At 39.1% G+C, this 23,016-nt stretch overlaps 1 protein-coding gene across 2 annotated transcripts in view; it reads right to left on the reverse strand.

Annotated features, from left to right (window-relative positions):
• Positions 1-23,016, reverse strand: part of RELN (reelin) — a 516,315-nt gene that overhangs the window by 281,084 nt on the left and 212,215 nt on the right. For both annotated transcript variants that reach the window (XM_060157241.1, XM_060157242.1), the window contains exon 4: positions 17,546-17,616. In XM_060157241.1, coding sequence (XP_060013224.1) covers positions 17,546-17,616 — 71 coding nt within the window. The remainder of the gene's footprint in view (positions 1-17,545; positions 17,617-23,016) is intronic.

Consider the following 23,016-nt stretch of genomic DNA (forward strand, 5'->3'; position numbering starts at 1 on the left):
ATTAGGTATATAATTTCACTAACGTTTCATGGGCTATGTAAAGAAGACAAGAATGGATCTTTTTAATTGATAAGTTAATACAGTTGAAAATAAAAGAAACCTGAATCATTATTTTCAGAAGATACTTTAAAATTTCTTTGAAAAAATATATTCCTTGGAAAGCTTCCCTTTTACTTAGCTGTGCTATTCTTGAAATGGTTTATTAATCTCCATGAGTTATAAGAAAAAGACTGGAATTGCTTTGAATGAATACAAGAACTCATACTAATGCAAATTTGATAAAGATAATTATGCCAGGAATAGTGAATGTGAATGATTATTATGTGAAACAACTGTAAAGAGACCCCACTTACAAACAAGACAGTCAATTCACATCATAGAGATTGAGGAGGTCTAACCTGAAAAAAAGTAAATTCGGTAGCAAAGTTTTCAAAGAAAAATATGCTTCCTGGTCTCTTTAAACAAGACTATTACTTATCTGTTTAAAGTACAAGTACAAAAAGCATGTACTGACACTTGTTGAGTAAATGTAAAAAAGCACTCAGCCCACATATGTTAACACACCTTTGTGCTGGTGCTGGTCCTAGAGTTGGCAAGAGTTGAAGTTACTAAGGAATATGTTTACTTTTTTGGAGGGTGAGATATATTTTTAAAAGCTCATTATTTTCCACTCACTGTAAATTAATCTGACCTTCACTACAATATGAAAATAACCGGTAATCAATCCCTTTCCAAACTTTTAAACACAACTAATGTTAAATATCTACTGTTTGGCACTAGATAGAGTTACTCCGTCAATACTGCCTTTCATTTACTAAATATATTTTCTCTATTATCTCCAATTATTTGGAGAATCCCACAGATTATAATTAATAATTTGTCCTTATGACACTAGCAACAGAGCACTTGCTGAACTTTGCAGATAGTCAAATTCAATGGAAGATCAGAAAATTTCTGTAAACTTCAACAGGAAGCAATTGATTTCATTTGGACCTTAGAGCTCACAGCCATTCTTTTCTTAATTACATTCTAACAGGTTAAATCTTTGGATGTTTTTAGAAAATATCACAAACGTGGATCATTATATGGTTTCTCAATATTAAATTGAAGCAGAAATTCTTCCTATCATCAATTCAATTTGTCCAAGAGACAAATTACATGCTGAAAGTAAAGAAAAGCTTCATTTCTTATAAAGTATTTCTGTGTTTATGCTCTTTCAAAGGTTGAGGTCACCAGCATCTCCTGAGGTCACAGCAACCTAAAATAAGTAAAAGAATGGGGTCGCATTTAACTCCTCCAAAGGCTGTTCTTTTGACAAAAGTGTTTTTCTTTCAAATGCCTTATTTTGGAGGAAACTTTTGAGTAATCATGTGACTCCAAAACATATTTTGGCCAATTTGTTCAATAAATTATTCACTGCAAGGGACGGAGATTTCAATATGCTGGGCAGAAAAAGAAAGGAATGTCTGGAAACAAATTGAGGGAGTGGTTAATGAGCTTTGTGTTAATATTATTGATTATTTTTTTTAAAAAGTCTTTGAGTCAGGCAAACACTACATGGCGGATGATAGGCATTTCTTACAAATATAGGTATTATGTTATGCGAGCTATAGCTCCTGAATCATTTTAGAATTCAAAGGCCCTAGGTAGTTTTGCCTCAGGTATCTCTTCACCTAATTTGAAATTCAAATGTATGAAACTTCCAAAGCTAAATATGACAAATTAGACACAGTCTGTGAAGTTACCATTTAATGAGCTATGAACCTAGACTTTCATCTCCCCAGGAATAATTTCTTTATTACTCTTTGTATTTTATTGCAATAAAGTACCATTTGACCTTCAAGTATGATAATTAAGCTTCCAAAAAATGTTATAAATTTAGAGTGAGAATACTTCTCCCTGTGTTCAGGAATATACTTATGATCAGTATAAAAGATTACTTAATATTTAAAGACAGCTAAATTATACACAGAACCAGCAGTATTAGAAAGCATTTTTCTCTTCCCTTCCTCTCCTATATCCCATCTCAATTTGAATTGTGTCTCATAACAACTTATCATCACTCATATTCTAAAATATATGGAATAGGTGCAAAACTAAAATATATCTTTATAACCTACAACTGGGGGAACAGAGCACTCTTTCAGGTAAGACTTATTCTACTAGGAGCTGTCAATAATGAGATCTTAAACACTGAAACTTGTGATTCATTGTCTTGCCATGCTCATGTCTTCACCTTTTCTAGGGGAGATATTCATATATTTTTTTAAAACTTTGCCTATGTTATGAATAAAATCTTAAGTGAAAGATCAGAATGTAAAACAATATATCATCTGAATTGTTTGTGAAGAGATGGAGATGATATATTCAAGATGAACTTGAAGAGATGAAGTTCATAGATGGGGCAGAGGAGAGGAAGTGCAGCTATAAATTGACCTGTAGCCTGAGCATATATGGCCTTTAAATAGCTTTCAGAGGTGGGAAGAAAAATCATTAGGATCATCATCATCACCAAATAATAATAATAATAACAACAACAGCAATATTAATACTACTACTAAGAAGAACAGGAACAAGAAGAAACCTTGTTGCTAATGTTAGCAGAAATTTGTTAGAGGTCTACCAATATCTATTCTCCCCTTCTTTTTTCTCACAGGACTGTGGCCCCCCGTTAGAGGTATATTTCTCAGTATCCCCTGCAGCTCCTGAGACAAAGGAATCAAGTTCTGCCCACAGGGAGGTGAGCAGAAGTGACCTGGGTCACTTTCAGAGCTGGGTCATGCCCTTTAAAGGAACGGGCATGATTCTTGGCCCTCTACCCTTCCTGCTACTAGGACATGGCCCCTGGATATGGAAGCTATGTTCTGTACACAGTAGAGCCATTCCACCAGCCCTGGACCATCTACCCCCAGACTGGTTTATGACTGAGAAATAAACACACTTCTAGCCATTTAAGCCACCTGCAGTTTGAGGCACATGCCAAAGAAGCTTCATCTATATTCTAAAAGAGTTATTTCTTGTGGGCTGGGGAATGGGTCCCTATTGGGGAAGGGTATGCTCTCTATCTCAGTCATAATCCTAAAGGCCAGAGTGTAATTTAGAGCTGATAAGACTGTGAGTTCCTGTGAGTAGAGATTTCAATTTGTATATCTCTGCACCCCCATGCCTAGCACAATGTTTGGCATACAGCTGCTCCAAAAATGTTAGTTGATTGGTTACTGATAACATCAATAAGATATTATTGCTAAAACCATTGCTGCTAGAAAATTCTAATGTTCTAATGCTCTCCTCTGTTCCCTCCCCTCTTAGTTACTTGTACATATGTTATCATCTTCATTTTACCTTTTCACTTTCCTTTATATACTTCAGGATAAACTGTACAATTCGCCTTGTTCTAAAACAGATGTAAGGCAGCTAACAAAGAAAGGCAATCGAGCAAGACAATAACGTGGGAAAACAGGATAACAAATCAGGGTTGGAAAAATATATCCAGTGGAGATAAATATGCAAGATGCATGCTCTCACATTTAAACTTTGGCTCTGAAGCTCTAAAGTTACAGAAACTGAAGAGTTGAAAACATGAAAAGCACACATATTGCTCAGGAGAAGCGTGGCTATTTCAGATGCAGAGACTTAAGAGAAGCTTCTCCTGCGGTTTCTTACAAAGGGGACACTGAGCAGTGCAATGAACATCATTTAAAATAACATCCATCCAACTGTGAATTTGATAGGGCTATTCCTAATAAAGTCCATCAAAGCAAAAGGAGCGCATAATGTTTAAGTATGATTGTAAAAACAGTTATGCGGATATAGGAGGTGAAGGTTGGCTGGCAATTAAAGAAACAATATTGGGTTGGCCAAAAAGTACCTTCAGTTTTTAAGTAAAAATAAAAGACACATTTTTCATTTTCCCCAAGAACTTTATTGAACAACGTATTCACCATTTTGTTCCACTACCTTCTGTCATTTTTCAGGCAACTTCATAATTCCATCATCCCAAAACTTTTTATCTTTTTGAGCAAAGAACTGTTCCAGGTGCCTTTTACAGTCTTCCAGGGAATTGAAATTTTTTTCCATTAAGAGAATTTTGTAAAGACCGAAATAAATGGAAATCAGAACGTGCAGTGTCTAGTGACTACAGGGGATGAGTCAGAACTTCCCAGCCAAGCTGTAACAGTTTTTGCCTTGTCATCAAAGAAACATGCAGTCTTGTGTTATCCTGATAGAAGATGATGCCTTTTCTGTTGACTAATTCTGGATGCTTTTTGTCGAGTGTTGCTTTCATTTGGTCTAATTGGGAGCAGTACTTGCTGGAATTAATCGTCTGGTTTTCCAGAAGGAGCTCATAATAGAGGACTCCCTTCCAATCCCACCATACACACCACATCATCTTCTTTGAATGACGACCAGCCTTTGGTGTTCAAAGTTCATTTCACTTGCCCCACGATCTCTCCCGTTCCACATTATTGTACAGTATCCACTTTTCATCACCCGTCACAATTTGTTTTAAAAATGGAACATTTTCGTTTGTGTAAGTAGAGAATCGCAGGCAGAAATATGGTCAAGAAGGTGTTTTTCGCTTAACTTATGTGGAACCCAAACATCAAAGTGATGAATATAACCAAGCTGGTGCAAATGATTTTCAATGCTTGATTTGGATATTTTGAGTATGTAGGCTATCTCCCACATGGTATAAGGTTGATTGTTCTCAATTAATGTCTCAGTTTGATCACTCTCAACTTCAACTGGTCTACCCGACCATGGAGCGTTGTCCAGAAAGAAATTTACAGCACGAAACTTCGCAAACCACTTTTGACACATTCAGTCACAGCACCTTCTCCATACACTGCACAAATCCTTTTTTGCATTTCAGTTGCATTTTTACCTTTCTTGAAATAATAAAGCATCATATGCTGAAAATGTTGTTTTCTTCCATCTTCAATATTAAAATGGCTACACAAAAATTCATCAATTTTGATGTCTTTTTTAAAATGCACGCTGATATGACAGCTGTCACATACAATGTAACAGAATTGTTTCGAATGAAGTTAAAGACAACTAAGTGCTACCAGAGCCATCTTACAGAAAAAAAAGAACGAAGCTTTTGGCCAACCCAATAGTAATTAGATAATTTGTGATAGGTATACCTGCTCTATATGGTTCATCCATTCTTTCAACTAATAGTTGAGTACCTACTAAGTGCCAGACACTGCCAGATTCTGGGAATGTAAAAGTGATCCAATATCTGCTTGATCAAGGGTTTCAAAGGGCAGGAGGAAATACATGTAGAAGTTAACACATGACAATGCAATAAGATAAACTAACTTCAATTTGTAAGTATAAGGTGGATTAGGGTTAAAAATACATATGATGGAGGAGGAGAGATTTGAACTGCATCTTTAAGGATGAGTGTAACTTCATCAGTAATATGGAGAAGGAGGTAATGTGGAGTGTATTCCAGGGAAAGAAACTGGCATATATATATAAGCTACAGAGATAGGGGACAGGACGGCATGTTTGATGAAGTCAGTGCTTTTTACGGCTGAAGTAGAGAGTTTGGTATTAGGTGAGGGTGGGGAATATGGAGAGAACCTACATGCAATGAGGTTGGGGAGAGAGGCAGGGTCAGATCATGGAGGGCCTTGAAAGCAGGCTAAACTGGGCAAATGGAGGCAGTTATAGGGTTTGAGGCTGGGAGGAAAAAAATGAGGTTTGTGTTGAAGAATATTTTGATAGATGTGTGGAAGGCTTGAACCAAAGATATGGCTGTAGATGCAGAAATAAAAGCATTTGTTTAGGAGATATTGAGAAGATAAAATAAATTGGTTTTAGAGACACTGAGTAGACATGGAAGAAAGAAAGGAATGAGGAAAGAAATATTACCTAGATCTCTGTTTACTGACTGGGTCGAATATGTCACTGACTATAACTGCAATGAAGGGGACCAGTCTGGGGGAAATGTCAAGTTCATTTTAGAATATATTGAGTTCAAGGAATCTAAGGAATCCAACTGTCAGTGCCCAGTAATAATAATGATAGCTAACATTTATAGAATATTTATGTGCTAGCCACAGTGCTATGCACATCATTATTGCACTTAATTCTCACAAGTTCACTAGGTTTCTTCTGGGCATAGAATATTGTGCCAGGCTCTGGGGAATGGCATGGGATGACCAGAAAAGTAGGTACTATTATTTTCCCTATTTTACAGTTAGGTAATTGAGACTTTGAAAGATTACATAGCTAGAAAGTATCAAATTAGAAATTGGAGACTTCCCTGGTGGCGCAGTGGTTAAGAATCCACCTGCCAAGGCAGGGGACGTGGGCTCGAGCCCTGGTCCGGGAAGATCCCACATGCCGTGGATCAACTGGGCCTGTGCGCCACAACTACTGAGCCTGTGCTCTAGAGCCTGCGAGCCACAACTACTGAAGCCCGTGTGCCTGGAGCCCATGCTCTGCAACAAAGACAAGACACCACAATGAGAAGCCTGCACACCTCAACTAAAGAAAGCCCGCGTGCAGCAACTTAGGCTCAGTGCAGCCAAAAATAAATAAATTAATTAAAAAAATAAAAGAAATTGGAACCCAGGGGCATATAGCTCCAAACTCTACTCTCTCAACCACTTTGCATTACTGACTCAGTAAGCATGAAGCAAATGGACAGAGTTCAGGAGATGAAAATCACAGGTGTGAGTGAGATCACCAGGGACAATATAAGAAGTCTAAAAGAAGCTGCAGGACAGAATCACTGCCAATCCCAGATTGTATCCACAGGAAGCTCAGGAACTCATTAATGAAACTGAGAAGGAGTAGGGAAGTCAGGTAGGGTGAGGACCAGAGTCCTTTGGATTGGTTGGCACCTACTGGGTTACTGATGACCTGGAGGATGACTGTTTCCATAGATTACTGGCAGTAGAGGTCAGATGGCGGGGTTAGGAGTGAAGCCTGAGAACACACATGACTCTTTCAAGAAGCTGGAGTGTGAGGGAGAACGATGGCCAGAGGAGTACTCACAGTCAAAGACAGCGTTCCTGCTCAAAGTTGCAGTGGCTTTGGCATGTTTAAACCCTGAGGAGGAGGGGATGGTGAAGAGGAAGAAGCTGACGATATGGGAAAGAGAGGGCAAAACTGTTGACCAAGACCTCAGAGGAGATGGGGGGAATGCCATTCCACTGAGTTTATGTTTTTCCTGTAAATGTATTTTGGACTTTCTCTTTTAGGTTTGGACCAATATATAAACTATTTATGAACAGGATGTGAAACTGCCTTATATTGCCACACATTCCCATGCATCTGGTATAATGTTCCACATATAGCCATAGGGGACACAGCATAATATGTGTTAATATTAATGAATTCCAACTCTTACAAACATGATTATGAACATTTGTATTAATTATTACATTAAACAACTGAACCTTCAATGTAAAACTACGGTTGGATTAATTGGTTGCATGAAATAATACTTCACAAGCGCCAAAGTAAAGTTGTAATTTACGTGTGTTTACAACAGCTTTGCTCTCCCCCAAGTAATTATACAGATGCAAACCTAGGCTTTGTCCTCCAGAATGGGGTGGAATCCAGCAGATTACACACCAGCTTGAGTAGAAAGTGTACTTCTATGGGCATCCAAAAGAAGTCAATGTCAAATTCTTGTCAGGCATAAATCTTGGTGTTTTGACTCTGGACTAGATAAAGCTGTCAAGGGGGAATGTATAGAGCCCTGAGAGCTGAAAAGAAGCCTGTTTAAATCTGTGTTCAATCGTCTTAGAGCAAACAGCACCAGCCCGAAATACTATTCTTTAGGAAATTAAAAAAGCAGTCAGACCCACCTAGAGCCATTAGCAAGGAATTTTACTGTGGCCCTATGAGTCAGCTCTTCCCCTTAATCTTGTCTGTTGTCAAGATCACTTAGGGACACTTTTTGCCCGCCAATGCCCCAAGAGGGCTTCAGTTCCTCCCCCTGTTGGGTAGTTTGTGAGACCCTGAAGCAAGACTGGGGATTCCTGGATGATTTTACCAGAGCATCTTAATTCAGCTCTCTTTGTTTGTAAATTACAAAACACAGGATATCAGGAACAGCAGTTGCAACTGCTACACTGACAAAATAGCCACAGGGAAACAGATGTCTTTTTTTTTTTCTTTTTTAATTTATTTTTGGCTGCATTGGGTCTTCGTTGCTGTGCGTGGGCTTTCTCCAGTTGTGGTAAGCGGGGGCTACTCTTCATTGCGGTACACGGGCTTCTCATTGCGGTGGCTTCTCTTGTTGTGGAGCACGGACTCTAGGCGTGCAGGCTTCAGTAGCTATGGCACATGGGCTCAGCAGTTGTGGCTCACGGGCTCTAGGGTGCAGGTTCAGTAGTTGTGGCACACGGGCTTAGCTGCTCCACGGCATGTGGAATCTTCTCGGACCAGGAATCAAACCCATGTCCCCTGCATTGGCAGGTGGATTCTTAACCACTGTGTCACCAGGGAAGTCCCAAAACAGATGTCTTTAGCTAGCAAAAGTTTTATCAATGGGAACATTCAAGTGAAACACATCATTCATTATTTTTCACTTCATCAGTTAAAGTGGATATGGTAAAACCCAATTCTGACGCTTAGTCAATTTTGACTTCTTTAGTCTGAATTAATAAAAAATTTACATTTCAGGATACTGGAAAGACATTTAGTAATACAAGTTACTAAGCATTCAAGGATAGCCAAGGGAAGTTTCTGGTAGATGTGACCTACAATTTATACAATATTTGGGTATAAAAGGTATTCTTTATTTTTCACCAGATTTACTGAGATATAACTGAAAAATAAAAATTGTATATATTTAAGGTATTCAACTGGATGCTTTGATGTGTATACATATACATTGTGAAATAATTACCACTATCAAGCTAATTAACATATCCATCTCGTCACATTAAAAGGCATTCTTACTGAACAGCTAAGAATGTAAAAGAATGAAATTAGAACACTCCCTAACACCATACACAAAAATAAACTCCAAATGGATTAAAGACCTAAAGGTAAGGCCAGATACTATAAAATTCTTAGCGGAAAACAAAGGCAGAACACTCTAGGACATAAATCACAGCAAGATCCTTTTTGACCCACCTCCTAGAGAAATGGAAATAAAAACAAAAATAAACAAATGGGACCCAATGAAACTTAAAAGCTTTTGCACAGCACAGGGAACCATAAACAAGATGAAAAGACAACCCTCAGAATGGGAGAAAATATTTGCAAATGAAGAAACTGAAAAAGGATTAATCTCCAAACTTTACAAGCAGCTCATTCAGCTCAATATCAACAAAACAAACAACCCAATCCAAAAATGGCCAGAAGACCTAAACAGACATTTCTCCAAAGAAGATATACAGATTGCCAACAAACACATGACGGATGCTCAACAACAGTAATCATAAGAGAAATGCAAATCAAAACTACAGTGAGGTATCACCTCACACCAGTCAGAATGGCCATTATCAAAAAAATCTACAAACAGGGCTTCCCTGGTGGTGCAGTGGTTGAGAGTCCGCCTGCCGATGCAGGGGATGCGGGTTCATGCCCCGGTCCGGGAGGATCCCACGTGCCGCGGAGCGGCTGGGCCTGTGAGCCATGGCCGCTGGGCCTGCGCGTCCGGAGCCTGTGCTCCGCAATGGGAGAGGCACAGCAGTGAGAGGCCCACGTACAGCAAAAAAAAAAAAAAAAAAAAAAAATCTACAAACAGTAAATGCTGGAGAGGGTGTGGTGAAAAGGGAACCCTCTTGCACTGTTGGTGGGAATGTAAATGGATACAGCCACTATGGAGAACAGTATGGAGGTTCCTTAAAAAACTAAAAATAGAACCACAATATGATCCAGCAATCCCACTACTGGGCATATACCCTGAGAAAACCATAATTCAGAAAGAGTCATGTACCACAACGTTCAGTGCAGCTCTATTTACAATAGCCAGGACATGGAAGCAACCTAAGTGTCCACTGACAGATGAATAGATAAAGAAGATGTGGCACATATATATAATGGAATATTACTCAGCCATAAAAAGAAACGAAATTGAGTTATTTGTAGTGAGGTGGATGGACCTAGAGACTGTCATACAGAGTGAAGGAAGTCAGAAAGAGAAAAACAAATACCGTATGCTAACACATATATATGGAATCTAAAAAAAAAAAAAAAAAAAGGTTCTGAAGAACCTAGGGGCAGGACAGGAATAAAGACGCAGACCTACTAGATGTGTGTGTTTGAAGAGGTTATGCCAAGCAGTTCACGGGCCAATGAGTATACGCCCACTCCTGCCCGTGCCTCCACCGTGATCTGTGCACACTGCGGCACCAGCAGTGGCCACGCTCGATACACTCACATCTGCTTGACACTTGCCACCTTTGTCTTACAAGGGCTCAAAAGTGTGTGTTCTCTCCTGGGTGTTCAGGAAATTAAGGCAGCAGTGGTGATCTTGTTTATTGAAGTTGTAATTCCTAAGGCTTTTTAATGTTGGATTTTTTAAATTTAAGAATCTATTTGGTAAAATGGAACCCACTGTGGGCTGTGAGTCAGCCAGAGATTTGGATTCTAATCCTGCCACTCGCAAGTGGTGTACAGTTTTGTCAAGTTAACCTTCCTGGCTTTGTTGCTAATCTACACATAAGGAAGCTACAGAGCTAGGATCAAGAGCATACATTCAAATATTATTCCTCATCCTCAGTCTATACATACCACATACCTTAACATTTTCAGCAGAAACTCTGTTTACATGATTCTGAGGAATATGGATTAGGTCTGCAGCTCTTTCTAGACCGTTTGACAATACTACTTCTTGCAAAAGACTGACTTCTTCTAGTTCCTTTCAGGTTTTCAGTCAATTCTGAAATTGCCTCAATCCTTTGCTTTGATCACCTCTAAGAGTAGTTCACAAAACACTACCGCAAAAAAAAAAAAAAATGGTCATGAAGAATCTAGGGGCAAGATGGGAATAAAGATGCAGACCTACTAGAGAATGGACTTGAGGATACTGGGAGGGGGAAGGGTAAGCTGGGACAAAGTGAGAGAGTGGCATGGACATATATACACTACCAAACGTAAAATAGATAGCTAGTGGGAAGCAGCCGCATAGCATAGGGAGATCAGCTCGGTGCTTTGTGACTGCCTGGAGGGGTGGGATAGGGAGTGTGGGAGGGAGATGCAAGAGGGAAGAGATATGGGGACATATGTATATGTATAACTGATTCACTTCGTTATAAAGCAGAAACTAACACACCATTGTAAAGCAATTATACTCTAATAAAGATGTTAAAAAAAACAAAAACAAAAGAAACCACTACCACATCTGTCTTTAAAATCACCTAATGACATTTTGGGTAATCCCACAGATACCTTCTTGGTCTTTGCTATGTTACTTCCCACTGAGGCCTGCCTGACTTACCTGCCACCCTATTTAAAATTGCAAACTGCCTTTCCCCCTTCTACCCAACTGTGTAATTTTACCCTGCCCTATTCTGAGGTCTTTTTTTTCCCTACAGCACTTGCCACCTTCTAACATGGTATCACATTTACTCATTTATTATATCTCATATTAATTGTCTATCTTCTCCACTACAATGTAGGCTCTAGTAAAGCAGGGATCTTTGCTCTGTTCACTACCATATCCCAAGATCTAGCTTAGCCTGGCCCACGGCAGACATTCAAAAATCCTTTGTTGAGTACTGAATGTTAAATGAATTCACTTCTTTATTCTCTACTGCTGGTGAATGAACCTAAGCATCTTCCGCTTTCAAAACAATTGGGAGTATACAACCTGGCACCCGCCTACCCCACACCCGACTGGACATGAGAAAACTCTGCTTCCTCGTCTGTACTACCTTGTCAGCAGAATTCAGCTGGATATGTGTTTATAATTACTTAGGACCTCAGGATTCAAGGTGAAGACATAAAATCCCCAAACCTGATTTATGTCCCAAGAGCATTCAGGGGACTCATTAGTGTTTAGATGGAAATCTGTGAATAGTTTTCAGATTTCTTAACGCAATGATTCATCATTTTTCAACCTGAGGTCAGTGTAGAGAACACTGTTTTAGTGACAGCCACACTGCCTCATGGTGTTCCGCAGCAAAAGTTCAGGGTTAAAGGAGATTTTTTCAAGAAAGACAGAGATTTTTCAGATGTATAATGTTTAAGGTGATATTCAGCAAACATTTAGAGTGTCTGTTTTATGCCAAGCATTGTTAGATGTTAAGAAAAACAAAAAATTAAGTCATGGTTGCTGGGCTCAAGAAGCTTCAAGTCGGGGTGATGGGGTGGGCATGAGTATTTAAACAAATAATTATAACAACATAGACCAATCATGTTAAGGGAGACAGGCAAGACCTCACACAGGAGGAGACATGGGAGTTGTAATTCAGAATTTTCCTTCAGTTCTTAGAAGTGATTTATTCCACCTGCTTCAGCAGAGTTGTCCCTCCTTCTTCATAAGTATAACCTTATATTTGTTGTGTTTTGGGGAAACATATATTATAACCCAAATAATATAAGCTCACTGTAAAAAACATATTAGAAAATACAGATAAGTTCAAAGAAAAAAATTAAATGTCCATAATCTCACCACACTGATCTACTTCGTCTTTTTATTTCCTCCTGGCTGACCTTGAATAAAATTTTGCTCCAGCAAGATGCCTTCCCTTTATCATTTACTGAGCTTGTACTTTGTGCTAGGGATTCTGGAGAGTATGGGCACACAAAGCCTGGATCCAGACCTACTACTCTATGATTCAAAAGTCCTCGTAAAGGCTAAATCCAAAAGGAAATGACTGCCTCTTAGCATCATTCTCCCCTCAGGCCTCAAGAAAGGAAAAGCAGCTCCTGACATCCAGGAGCTGGCCTGGCACTCACAGCTGGGCCTTGGTGCTCTTCCAGTGAACAGAAACAACTTCACAGAACATCAGCTTCAGACAAAGCCACTCTGTGATCATGATGGGTCAAGACAGACAAAGGACCACTTTATAATCACATCTGAATGCAAGCACAACCAGAACATTGTCCAACTCACAATATACCATGCATCCCTCTCTCCTGGCTGATAGGAGTAACTGCTGCTTCTTTATCAATTACAGCCTTAGTCTGGCTCTGCTCTGTCCTCCCTATGGATAAGATTTATTGAGATCCCCAACCATAGAATACCCACACTTGCTAATAGCATCCAATCCAGAGCAAAGCCCCACCTCCTTAAACCTGAGCCCAAATTACAAAATATAGGCCCAAATATCATAATGATTCCTTTTATAATTTCCACTTACTGACCCACACCATAGTTCCCAATGATGTACCTTTTCCTATTCTGGAATGAGCACTAAACCCCATCTGTTCAACTCTAGGTGTGTGCCTGATCGTCTTTGTCTACAAGGCAGTGAAAGTCTATAAACTCATTGTGTGTGTGTGTGTGTGTGTGTGTGTGTGTGTGTGTGTGTGTGTGTGAGAGAGAGAGAGAGAGAGAGAGAGAGAGAGAGAGAGAGAGAGAGAGAGAGAGAGAGAGAGAGAGAGGGAGAGAGAATGAACCCATCTTTCCCTTGAACCTGCTTTCCACTCGGGCTGCCCTTTCTCTCCTTCCTTTTAATCTTAGATTTTTTCAAAGCCTCAACTTTAAATACTTCTCAACTCACAACAATTTGTCTTCCCTTGACTGTCTGACTCCAAACCCTGGGCAACAGCTTTCCAACCTGTAAGGCTTTAACATGTTTAGATGCTCATGTAGTCTGGCCTCTCCCGAAACCATCCTCACTTATAAATTGCCAATGACCTGTTAATTGAAAAATCCTATAGCATTTTTCTTGTTCTCCTCACCATTCTTTTGGAAGCCTCTGTCCCTCTTGAACGCCTCTCCCATGTTGAAAATTCCTCCCTAGTACCCCTATTTCTGAAGCTTGCCCCTTCTCCCAGAGTTCCCTCTTCCGTCCCTGCAATGGCTAGCATTCCACACAGGGCCCCTTCCTCCCTTCTCCGGGGAACTCCCTGGATGAGTACATTGCCTCCTCAGCATCTATATCCTGATGTGTCTCCAAACCGCCTCTCTACTCAGCAGGCTGCTGGAGAGCCCTGTGGGACGGAAAGCAGCTTCCTCAGGCCAACACGTTGAAATCCAACCACTGTACTCCAACTATTCACTTGTTCAGTAACATTTATTGGGTGCACACTATGCACTGCACATCGTGGAAAGCTTTAGAGATTCAGCAATAAAGAGCACAGTCCCTACCCTCAAGGAGCTTATAGTGAACAGCAGACAAGGCATGTGCGTTAATGCTCTTATTACAACACACAATGAATAGTTATCAAATGAACGAATGCATGCTTAAGGAAGAGATTTCTTTGAAAGGCAATGTAATATGAATGCTAATACCGTGGGCTACTGGCCAAACTGCCTGGGATCCAATCCCAGCTTGGTCAATTTCTAGCTGTGTGACCTTAAGTTATTCTCACTGTGCCTTTGTTTCCTCATCTGTCAAGTGCAGATAATAATAGTTCAGGGGGCTGCAGTAAAGCTTAAACGAGTCCATGTTTGTGGAGTGCTGAGGGTGCAGTCTGGCACATAGTAGTGCTAACAGTGTTTCCATTTGCATTATTCCTGCGCCTTCAGAGTTATGTCACCATGCACGAGAGTCGCCAAGACCAGATCGAGGAGGACTGTAAGGGGGATCAGAGACTTTTTTTTCAGGAGGAGGTAATACCAAAGCAGGGTCTGAAAGCCTGAGCTAGACGAAGAAGACAAGAAGATGAAAAAGGGTCGACCAGGCAAAGAAGACAGGGAGGGTATAGAGTACCAATAACACTGGTAATCAAGTGACATGCATGCCAGGAATTTTAAGGAAAAAAGAAAGGATGACAAGAAATGAGGCAGGGGAAGAAAACTGAGGCCAGATTGTAAAGGATTTTCCTCGTATAGCAGTAGGGATTCTACTCTGAAGATAAACTGTTGCCTCCAATTGAGATATTGAAGGGTTTGAAGCAGGGAAATGATAGAATCCTATTTCCGTGTTAGCAGCTCTGTATAGAGCACAGAGAAAGTGGGAGCAGGGAAACTAGGGAAGAGGCTAGTAAGCAATTCCCCAAGGAGGGGATGGGTCCTCATCTAAGGTGGGTCAGTAGCAATGGGAAGGATAAGAGAGATGGAATCTTCCCTCCTATTTTTTCTTAAACTGCGGCTGACCCTTCAGGACTTGATCCTCAGGATGTCTTTCCTAACCACCCCAGGCGAATCTAGCTACCTCTGTGATCCCAGCCTTCAAGAACAGGAAATGGCTGTTTTTACTTTTATATCCATATTTAGCACTGCGCTCTAGGACAGGGGCTTGCAGGGGCTGGATACGTGTTTGCAGAATAAAATCCTTCACTGAATGCCTTTTAAGGAAGGGGATCAAGATTACATGCCATCTAAGACATCATTAGTATGTTTTCTGATTCTTTTACTTTTTTAATATGCTTAGATGCAAACTATTATATATAGGATGCATAAACAACAAAGTCCTATTGTATAGCACAGGGAACTGTATTCAATATCCTGGGATAAACCATAATGGAAAAGAATATAGAAAAGAATGTATATATATATGTATAACTGAATCACTTTGCTGTATAGCAGAAATTAACACAACATAGTAAATCAACTATACTTCAATAAAAAAAATAGTTAATATGCTTAGCCAGCAATCATCTTGTAATAATAGCTATCCTCAAGCTCCACAAGCAAAATTTTTGTTTAAATTCCTTGATTTAATTAAAATCAACAAACCTACCAAGTACGTTGTGACTGAAAGGCATTGTCCTGTGGTAGGTATATAGAGACTGTCATTTTACTCTCTTTAATACTTATATTAGATATTCCTCATCCAATGCATAGGATATTATTACATGTTAAATTTATGTTATTTTATTTGAGGAGATAATTGATGTTTTAATTAAAAGTGGAGAGGGCCAAAATAAATATATGTTTTATAGCACCAATTATTTCCCTTATTATTCCTGACAGCAGGAAGCAATCAATCTTGTTAGCATCCTTTCCACCCTATCTTGGATGGACTGATATGATTTCAATTGATTAGGTGCTGTTGAAAAAGCTCAATGTTTTCCTCTGGTCCTGGGCTGAATAGAATTTTTAATAACATCCCAGTCTACCATCATGTAAATCATGGTCGTGTGTAACATTACTATTACGTAAGGCATTTTTTTCCCTCACTGGTTGAGAATTTTTTCCCACTGATTTTTCTTGGTTTTTCCTTTTCATTTCAAATGAACCCAATCCCAGCAATTCATTTACAACAGGAGAGACTCAAAAATTCAAGGCTTAAAAGAAATCAGCTTTTAGGCAATGATAAATGTCAGTAAAATTAGACATGTCTTTTCCTGACACTATGCAGTTTTCAGGATATTAACGTTCACTGCTATATGGTGTTCTATATTTTCAGTAACGCGAACATTTTTATAGTCTGGAAAAAGATTTACATTGTGGTAGATTTCCTGAGCCTACACAAAGGCTATCACACTTTTGCATTCTCAAAAGTCACAGAATACAAATCTGTTCAAATAAACTAAGAACACTGATAATATATGTGAAACTAGAATTAGAATGGGGTTTTCTGATTCAAGAGTTATTAGGTAAACAATCAGAAGTTTGCCAGCAATGGTCATTAAGTGTCTCATTACTTAGATAAAGCCATATTGGTGATATATATGACTATAAATAACAATTGGTACTTTCTTAAGCCTTTCAAAAACCCACATAATTTTCCTAATTTCTGTCTTAAACCCATTAGAGTCTCCTTAGTAGAGAGATAATTAGTAGAAATTTCCTTTACCTTCAATAATGTAATTCTTAAGTTAACAAGTTTCCCCCAAAATAGAACTCTGTAAACAAAAATTGATAATATGCCTATGATAATGGTGAAAATGGGATGACATATTTTTCATTGTGTGCATGTGCATACGTTCACATATGTGCATCTATGAGACTTTGGCATGGGTGAGAGTCTGGATGTGTATGAGGCAGTGACAAAGCTTAATGTGGCTACTTAATGTACACTTAATGCATCTGAAATGATGTTGCACCTGAAATTAATAGTGCACACAGTTGAAACAAGCATATCGATACTACATACACGATCATCTATAACACACTCAAATATTAAAAGCTATAAACAAATATTTTCGACAAAGTTAACAAGAAATTTAAGTGGTAAATTACGCAGATGTGTTTCTGTAAAATTCTAAAATTAGTAAGATTTTATATTTCCAGGACAACTAAATATAACTCATTAGGAAAAAAAAACTATGAAAAGAATATAAATTTTCTCTGGTTTATTTCACTCACACTTAGTATCTTCAGAACTCTACAGATCTTTATCAATAAGTAGTAACTAAATAATTATTAGAGATATTAAGGGGTCAATAATTCCATTTTTAAAGTGCCATGATCAAGTAATAGTCATGAAATGCTTACTCAGTACATAGGACCTACCATGAATAATTTTGACACAACCAATACGAAGAAGTCAAAGATGATTCTTACCTCCTTGTTCACACAGTTGCTGGGCTAAAGCATCTTTGAAGATAATCTGGCCTTTGTGTGTTGCTGTAGCCCTGGAAATGAATAGAAAAAGGTTAATACAAATCTTGTAATATGTCTGGTGATAACAATGTATTTTTAAAACTTTTTTAAAACCTCTTTTTTTTTTTTTTTTTTTTTTGCGGTACGCGGGCCTCTCACTGTTTGTGGCCTCTCCCGTTGCGGAGCACAGGCTCCGGACGTGCAGGCTCAGCGGCCATGGCTCACGGGCCCAGCCGCTCCGCGGCATGTGGGATCTTCCCGGACTGGGGCACGAACCCGTGTCCCCTGCATCGGCAGGCAGACTCTCAACCACTGCGCCACCAGGGAAGCCCTAAAACCTCATTTTTAAATGTTATGGGGATATGATTTTTTTAAAAAAAAAAGTGCCTCTGAACAGAGATAAAAATGAACAATAGAGTCAAGGCTTAAACCAAGTCACCTGGGTTGAGAATTATCTTCTGATTGGTCTTATTTTGTAAAGATACTGTAACATTTGTGGGCTTATTCTGAAAACTGCAGATGTGAGCAAATCTTGGGTAGAAGAAAAAGTATGGAAAGGATGTTTATTAAAATTTATTCTTCAAGAGACCTTTATATAAAATGTTTTGTGGTGCAATAATGATATTAACACTGGAGGAAGATGCTCTTAATGTACATTTTTCTGAAATCAATAGTCACCATAACACCATAACAGATTTGAGATGGAGAATTATATTTTTAAAGTTTTTTTTTTAAAAGAGGCCTATTTGGAACTTTCATAATTATAAAGTCTGTCATAATAAAATACACCTTTTCCCCACTGGGTCTAATTCACCACTTGAAGGAGATGTGCATCTCTTACTTCCTCTAATCAGAGCTGTGCACATGGACTGGTGAAAAAAATAACATCCTTGCAGCAGATGTATTATTCAATGGTTATAACAGGAACTGTCTTATTAAAGGAAGAATTATTTATGCTTTATATTTGAAGTGTTTTTCCTTAAAAAAGATTCTTTTCCGGCACAAAAGGTATTATTTAAATGAATTTAAAACAGGAAATCATGCCTCTTTAAAAAATTTGATTTCAGAAAATAAGCCATACAAAATCTTTTTAATAACTAAAATATATTAACATTAAATCTCAAGTTTAGTTCTAGCCAGAACCAGCCTAGGACAAAAATAATTTGATTCAGCCATCACTTACTGAAGATGGATTATGTACAAAGCACTGGGCTAGGTCACAAAAGGCAACTTTTGGCCTCTGCAATTCCCCTCCATATGTGCACCCCTCAGTCAACATCTTGCCCTTTGTCCAGCCCAACAGGACCTCATGGTTGCCCACATCCCCACTCTGGTCTCCAGGTGGATGCACACTCCTCCTCCATGCCGCATACCTTTCTGATTTCTATCCCCCACTGAATTGTTACAAGTGTCAGTCCCCCAGGACTTGAGTCTCTGGAAGTAGTCTGATAGACTAAGCCATGATGAAGTGTTAATGGGTGATATTGCTCCAAGCTAACATATTTCAGCTGTGAAACTGAAAATATTATACTTTAACACACACACACACACACACACACACACACACAATGACACAGTAGTGAGAGTTTTGAATGGTGGGAGGGAAATATAATTGAAGAGAAAAATCACTGGGCAGCCGTCAACTCACACTATATGTGAAGTTTATAAGTGTAATCAGCCCTTGTTTTTGCATATTAATCATTATTGAAATTACAGATAAACAGATGCTACCACTCTCCCTATATATTCACATATGTTTATAGGTTCTCCATTGCTTTTAGCAAGGTGAACATGAGAGGGACTAAATTTAGGGCCAATCTAAGCCATAAACATGACCCACAGACTCATCAGTTACAAGCTTTATTTCCAGAGAGAACGTGGAAACTTGATTTACCTAAACACGCTTCATTATTCAAATCTCAATCAAGTCAAGAGCTTTTTCTTTTTTTTTTTTTACAGTACGCAGGCCTCTCACTGTTGTGGCGTCTCCCGTTGCGGAGCACAGGCTCAGCGGCCTGTGCTCACGGGCCCAGGCTCAGTGGCCATGGCTCACGCACGGGCCCAGCCGCTCCGCGGCACGTGGGATCTTCCTGGACCGGAGCACGAACCTGCGTCCCCTGCATCGGCAGGCGGACTCTCAACCACTGCACCACCAGGGAAGCCCAAGTCAAGAGCTTTAGAGCTCACATATACTTCTGATAGCAACACGGCAATCACAGATGTATAATTTTAATTTGACATTTACTTTGCAAGGGATATATTTTCTGAAATCACTAACCACCAAGAAAAGTCCTGCAACATACAATGTTTAAATAATTGTTCATTTTAGTTGTCTTCAGATTTTAAGTATATACTATTCCTACAGTAATATTTCTCGTTGGTCCACAAACTTATTATCATTGTGCCAGTGTATGCTCCCATGAACACAAAAAAAACCAAAGTATCCAAATAAAATTCATGTCACAGAGGTTTTGCTTTTTCCCTGGATATCAGAGATACTGATATATATGGGTCACTGCACAGCACCTTGTGAATCGTCCATACTGCTTCCCCTATTACTCAGTTTCTTCAGATTTAGAATTTCATTCATGCTTTTACTTCTACTGTGGTTCAGTGAGTGAATTTCTGAGAACTAGAGAACAACTGAAACTGAAGAAACTTTTATCATCTAGTCAAAATTTCTTTAGCAGTGGTACTCATTCTTCAAACAAATATTACAGAACTCCGATATATGAACAGGGGAGCCCTGTTGGAAGTTGCTGGATTCCCTCTCCTCACCCAGCATGCTCCCTACCACCCACTCCCCAAAAGGTCCTGGTGCACTTCTCTGGAACACTTGGGAGTTTGAAGTGGAAGAGTTTGAAAACCGTTGAACTCGTCTAACTCTTTACAGTGTATGGATCAAGAAACAGAGGCCCAGGGAACACCTGCTGAAGGTCACACAACCTGTTAATGGCAGATGGAACCTGATTCCAGGTCTTGATGCCAAGCCTTGGATTCTTCCCACCACATCAGCAGTTTTCAAAATGTGCTCCATAGTGGTACCCAGGGGTCTCCATGGGAGTCAGAGGGATGGGCAGCAGGGAATGCTTCAGGCACCATTAATTCAACCAGAGCACCTGGTTCTAATACTTGTTCTAAGTATTTAATGTTGTTTGAAGAAAGGGCTCAGCAGTTCAAAACTGGATTGAGAAGCATACTATGTGCTCTCAGAAAGAGAAAGACAAATACCGTATGCTAACACATATATATGGAATTTAAGAAAAAAAATGTCATGAAGAACCTAGGGGTAAGACAGGAATAAAGACACAGAGCTACTAGAGAATGGACTTGAGGATATGGGGAGGGGGAAGGGTGAGCTGTGACAAAGCAAGAGAGAGGCATGGACATATATACACTACCAAACGTAAGGTAGATAGCTAGTGGGAAGCAGCCCCATAGCACAGGGAGATCAGCTCGGTGCTTTGTGACCGCCTGGAGGGGTGGGATAGGGAGGGTGGGAGGGAGGGAGACGCAAGAGGGAAGAGATATGGGAACATATGTATATGTATAACTGATTCACTTTGTTATAAAGCAGAAACACACACACCATTGTAAAGCAATTATACCCCTATAAAGATGTTAAAAAAAAAAAGAAGCATACTATGTGCTCAATGTCATTCTCTGAAGTCTTTTGCTTGGGAAAAATAAAAGTAATAATAATAATAATAATGTGACTGGTAGAGGTATATATAAGGCATATATATGTACACACACACACGTATGTGTCATGTATATATATAAACCATGCATATATGGTTATTACTATTATAACACATATTATGAATTGAAATTGACCCCCTGCTAGGCACTGTTGTAAGGGCTCTACATAAATTAACTCAATTAATCTTGACAACAACCCTACTAGGTAGATACTATTACCTTCATTTTCCTGGGACATAGATCTATTGTTTGATTTGACTAATGTCATGTAACTGGTGCTAGGCCAGGATTCAAACCCAGGCAGTCTGAGTGCAGAGTCCTCACTTTTAACTGTTAACATTAAATTGTCATTGATCTGGTTCAAAGGTGGGATGGTAGCTTGTGATGTCTTTTCAGAGGGAGAGCCTGCTTTCCAGGCCTGATCTTTAAATTCATGCCTCCTTGAGACTGTGCTCTCGATTCCAACTTTTCAGTACATTTCTCTTGATTGCTTCTCCTACAGTGTTCTGAGTCCTTGGGCTTCCAGTCAGCTCACTGCAGTTCCCTTTCAACTCTATCACATTTCCTCTATCAGCCCCCACATCCCTTGCATCGCTCCTTTTCTCCACCAAATATAAGAGCGCTGGATGCTAACCTCATCAACATTGCTGCGAAAACCCTGGAAGGATACACAGGACACACACACACACACGTGTTGACAGATAATCATCATGTACATCACCTTCTTTACAAACCTTTAAATCCCTCAGATCACAGTTTAATATAAAAATGCCCAACTCTACAGTAGGTGCATGGTTAGTGATTTTAAGGGTCTGCTTATTAGCACCTTATCTTTGGGGGAAGAAAGAGCAGAAGCCCAGGTGACCACCAAGCACATAAGTACCATTGCTTTTACCCATGAATGTGTCTGCTGTACATGCCCCAGGGTGTGACATGTCAATAATGGCAAGTCTACTTTGAACACATTTAGAGCTATGAAATAATTCATGGTGGTTTACTTACAGAAGCACAGTACTTACTTCAAATATTCTACAGAAATATATATTTATATAAATATATATTTAAATATAATATGTAAATATATGGTTTAAATATAAACATAAATATATACATTTAAATATAAAAATATATTTATGTATTCAAAAATTGCTAAACTCACAGTAACTCAGAGTCAAAAGTCCCTAGAGGTCATGTCCTCCAATTTTTAACCCATAATATATTTTTCTTTTGTTATAATAAGATACAGCTATGATATATGGTGACAGGCCTTATTTGTTTTCAGAATTATATTATGCAATTTATAGCTCTCTTTCAGGAGGACGTCTATCAAATTTGTGGTGCTAATAACTATGTTGGTACTACTTGTACTTAATTTTCCATAATTACCAGTAAATTTTTAGAAGAGTTCAGAAGCTATCCTCATTGTTCACTGTCCTGGGGAGTAGACCTAATTTCTTAAATAAGTTTCTAATAAGTACTTATCTTCTTGGGAGATGCATAGGTTTCTAGAGCAAGTTTGCCAACAAGAATCCCTATTAACTAAGTAATTTTAAAAGCTAGGGGGGCTGTTATGATCTATCATTTGAAAAGCTCCACAGATTCTGCCAAATGAAGAAAGTTCATTATGATCACCATATTCAGAGCTTGAAATAGCCTGAATTTAAAAGAACACGCCATATTCTAGTTTTTACTGAACTCCTAGAGCAACTGTTTGCCCAAGCCATTTAACA

The sequence above is a fragment of the Lagenorhynchus albirostris genome, chromosome 8, assembly GCF_949774975.1.
Source record: "Lagenorhynchus albirostris chromosome 8, mLagAlb1.1, whole genome shotgun sequence".
Taxonomy (NCBI): Eukaryota; Metazoa; Chordata; class Mammalia; order Artiodactyla; family Delphinidae; genus Lagenorhynchus; species Lagenorhynchus albirostris.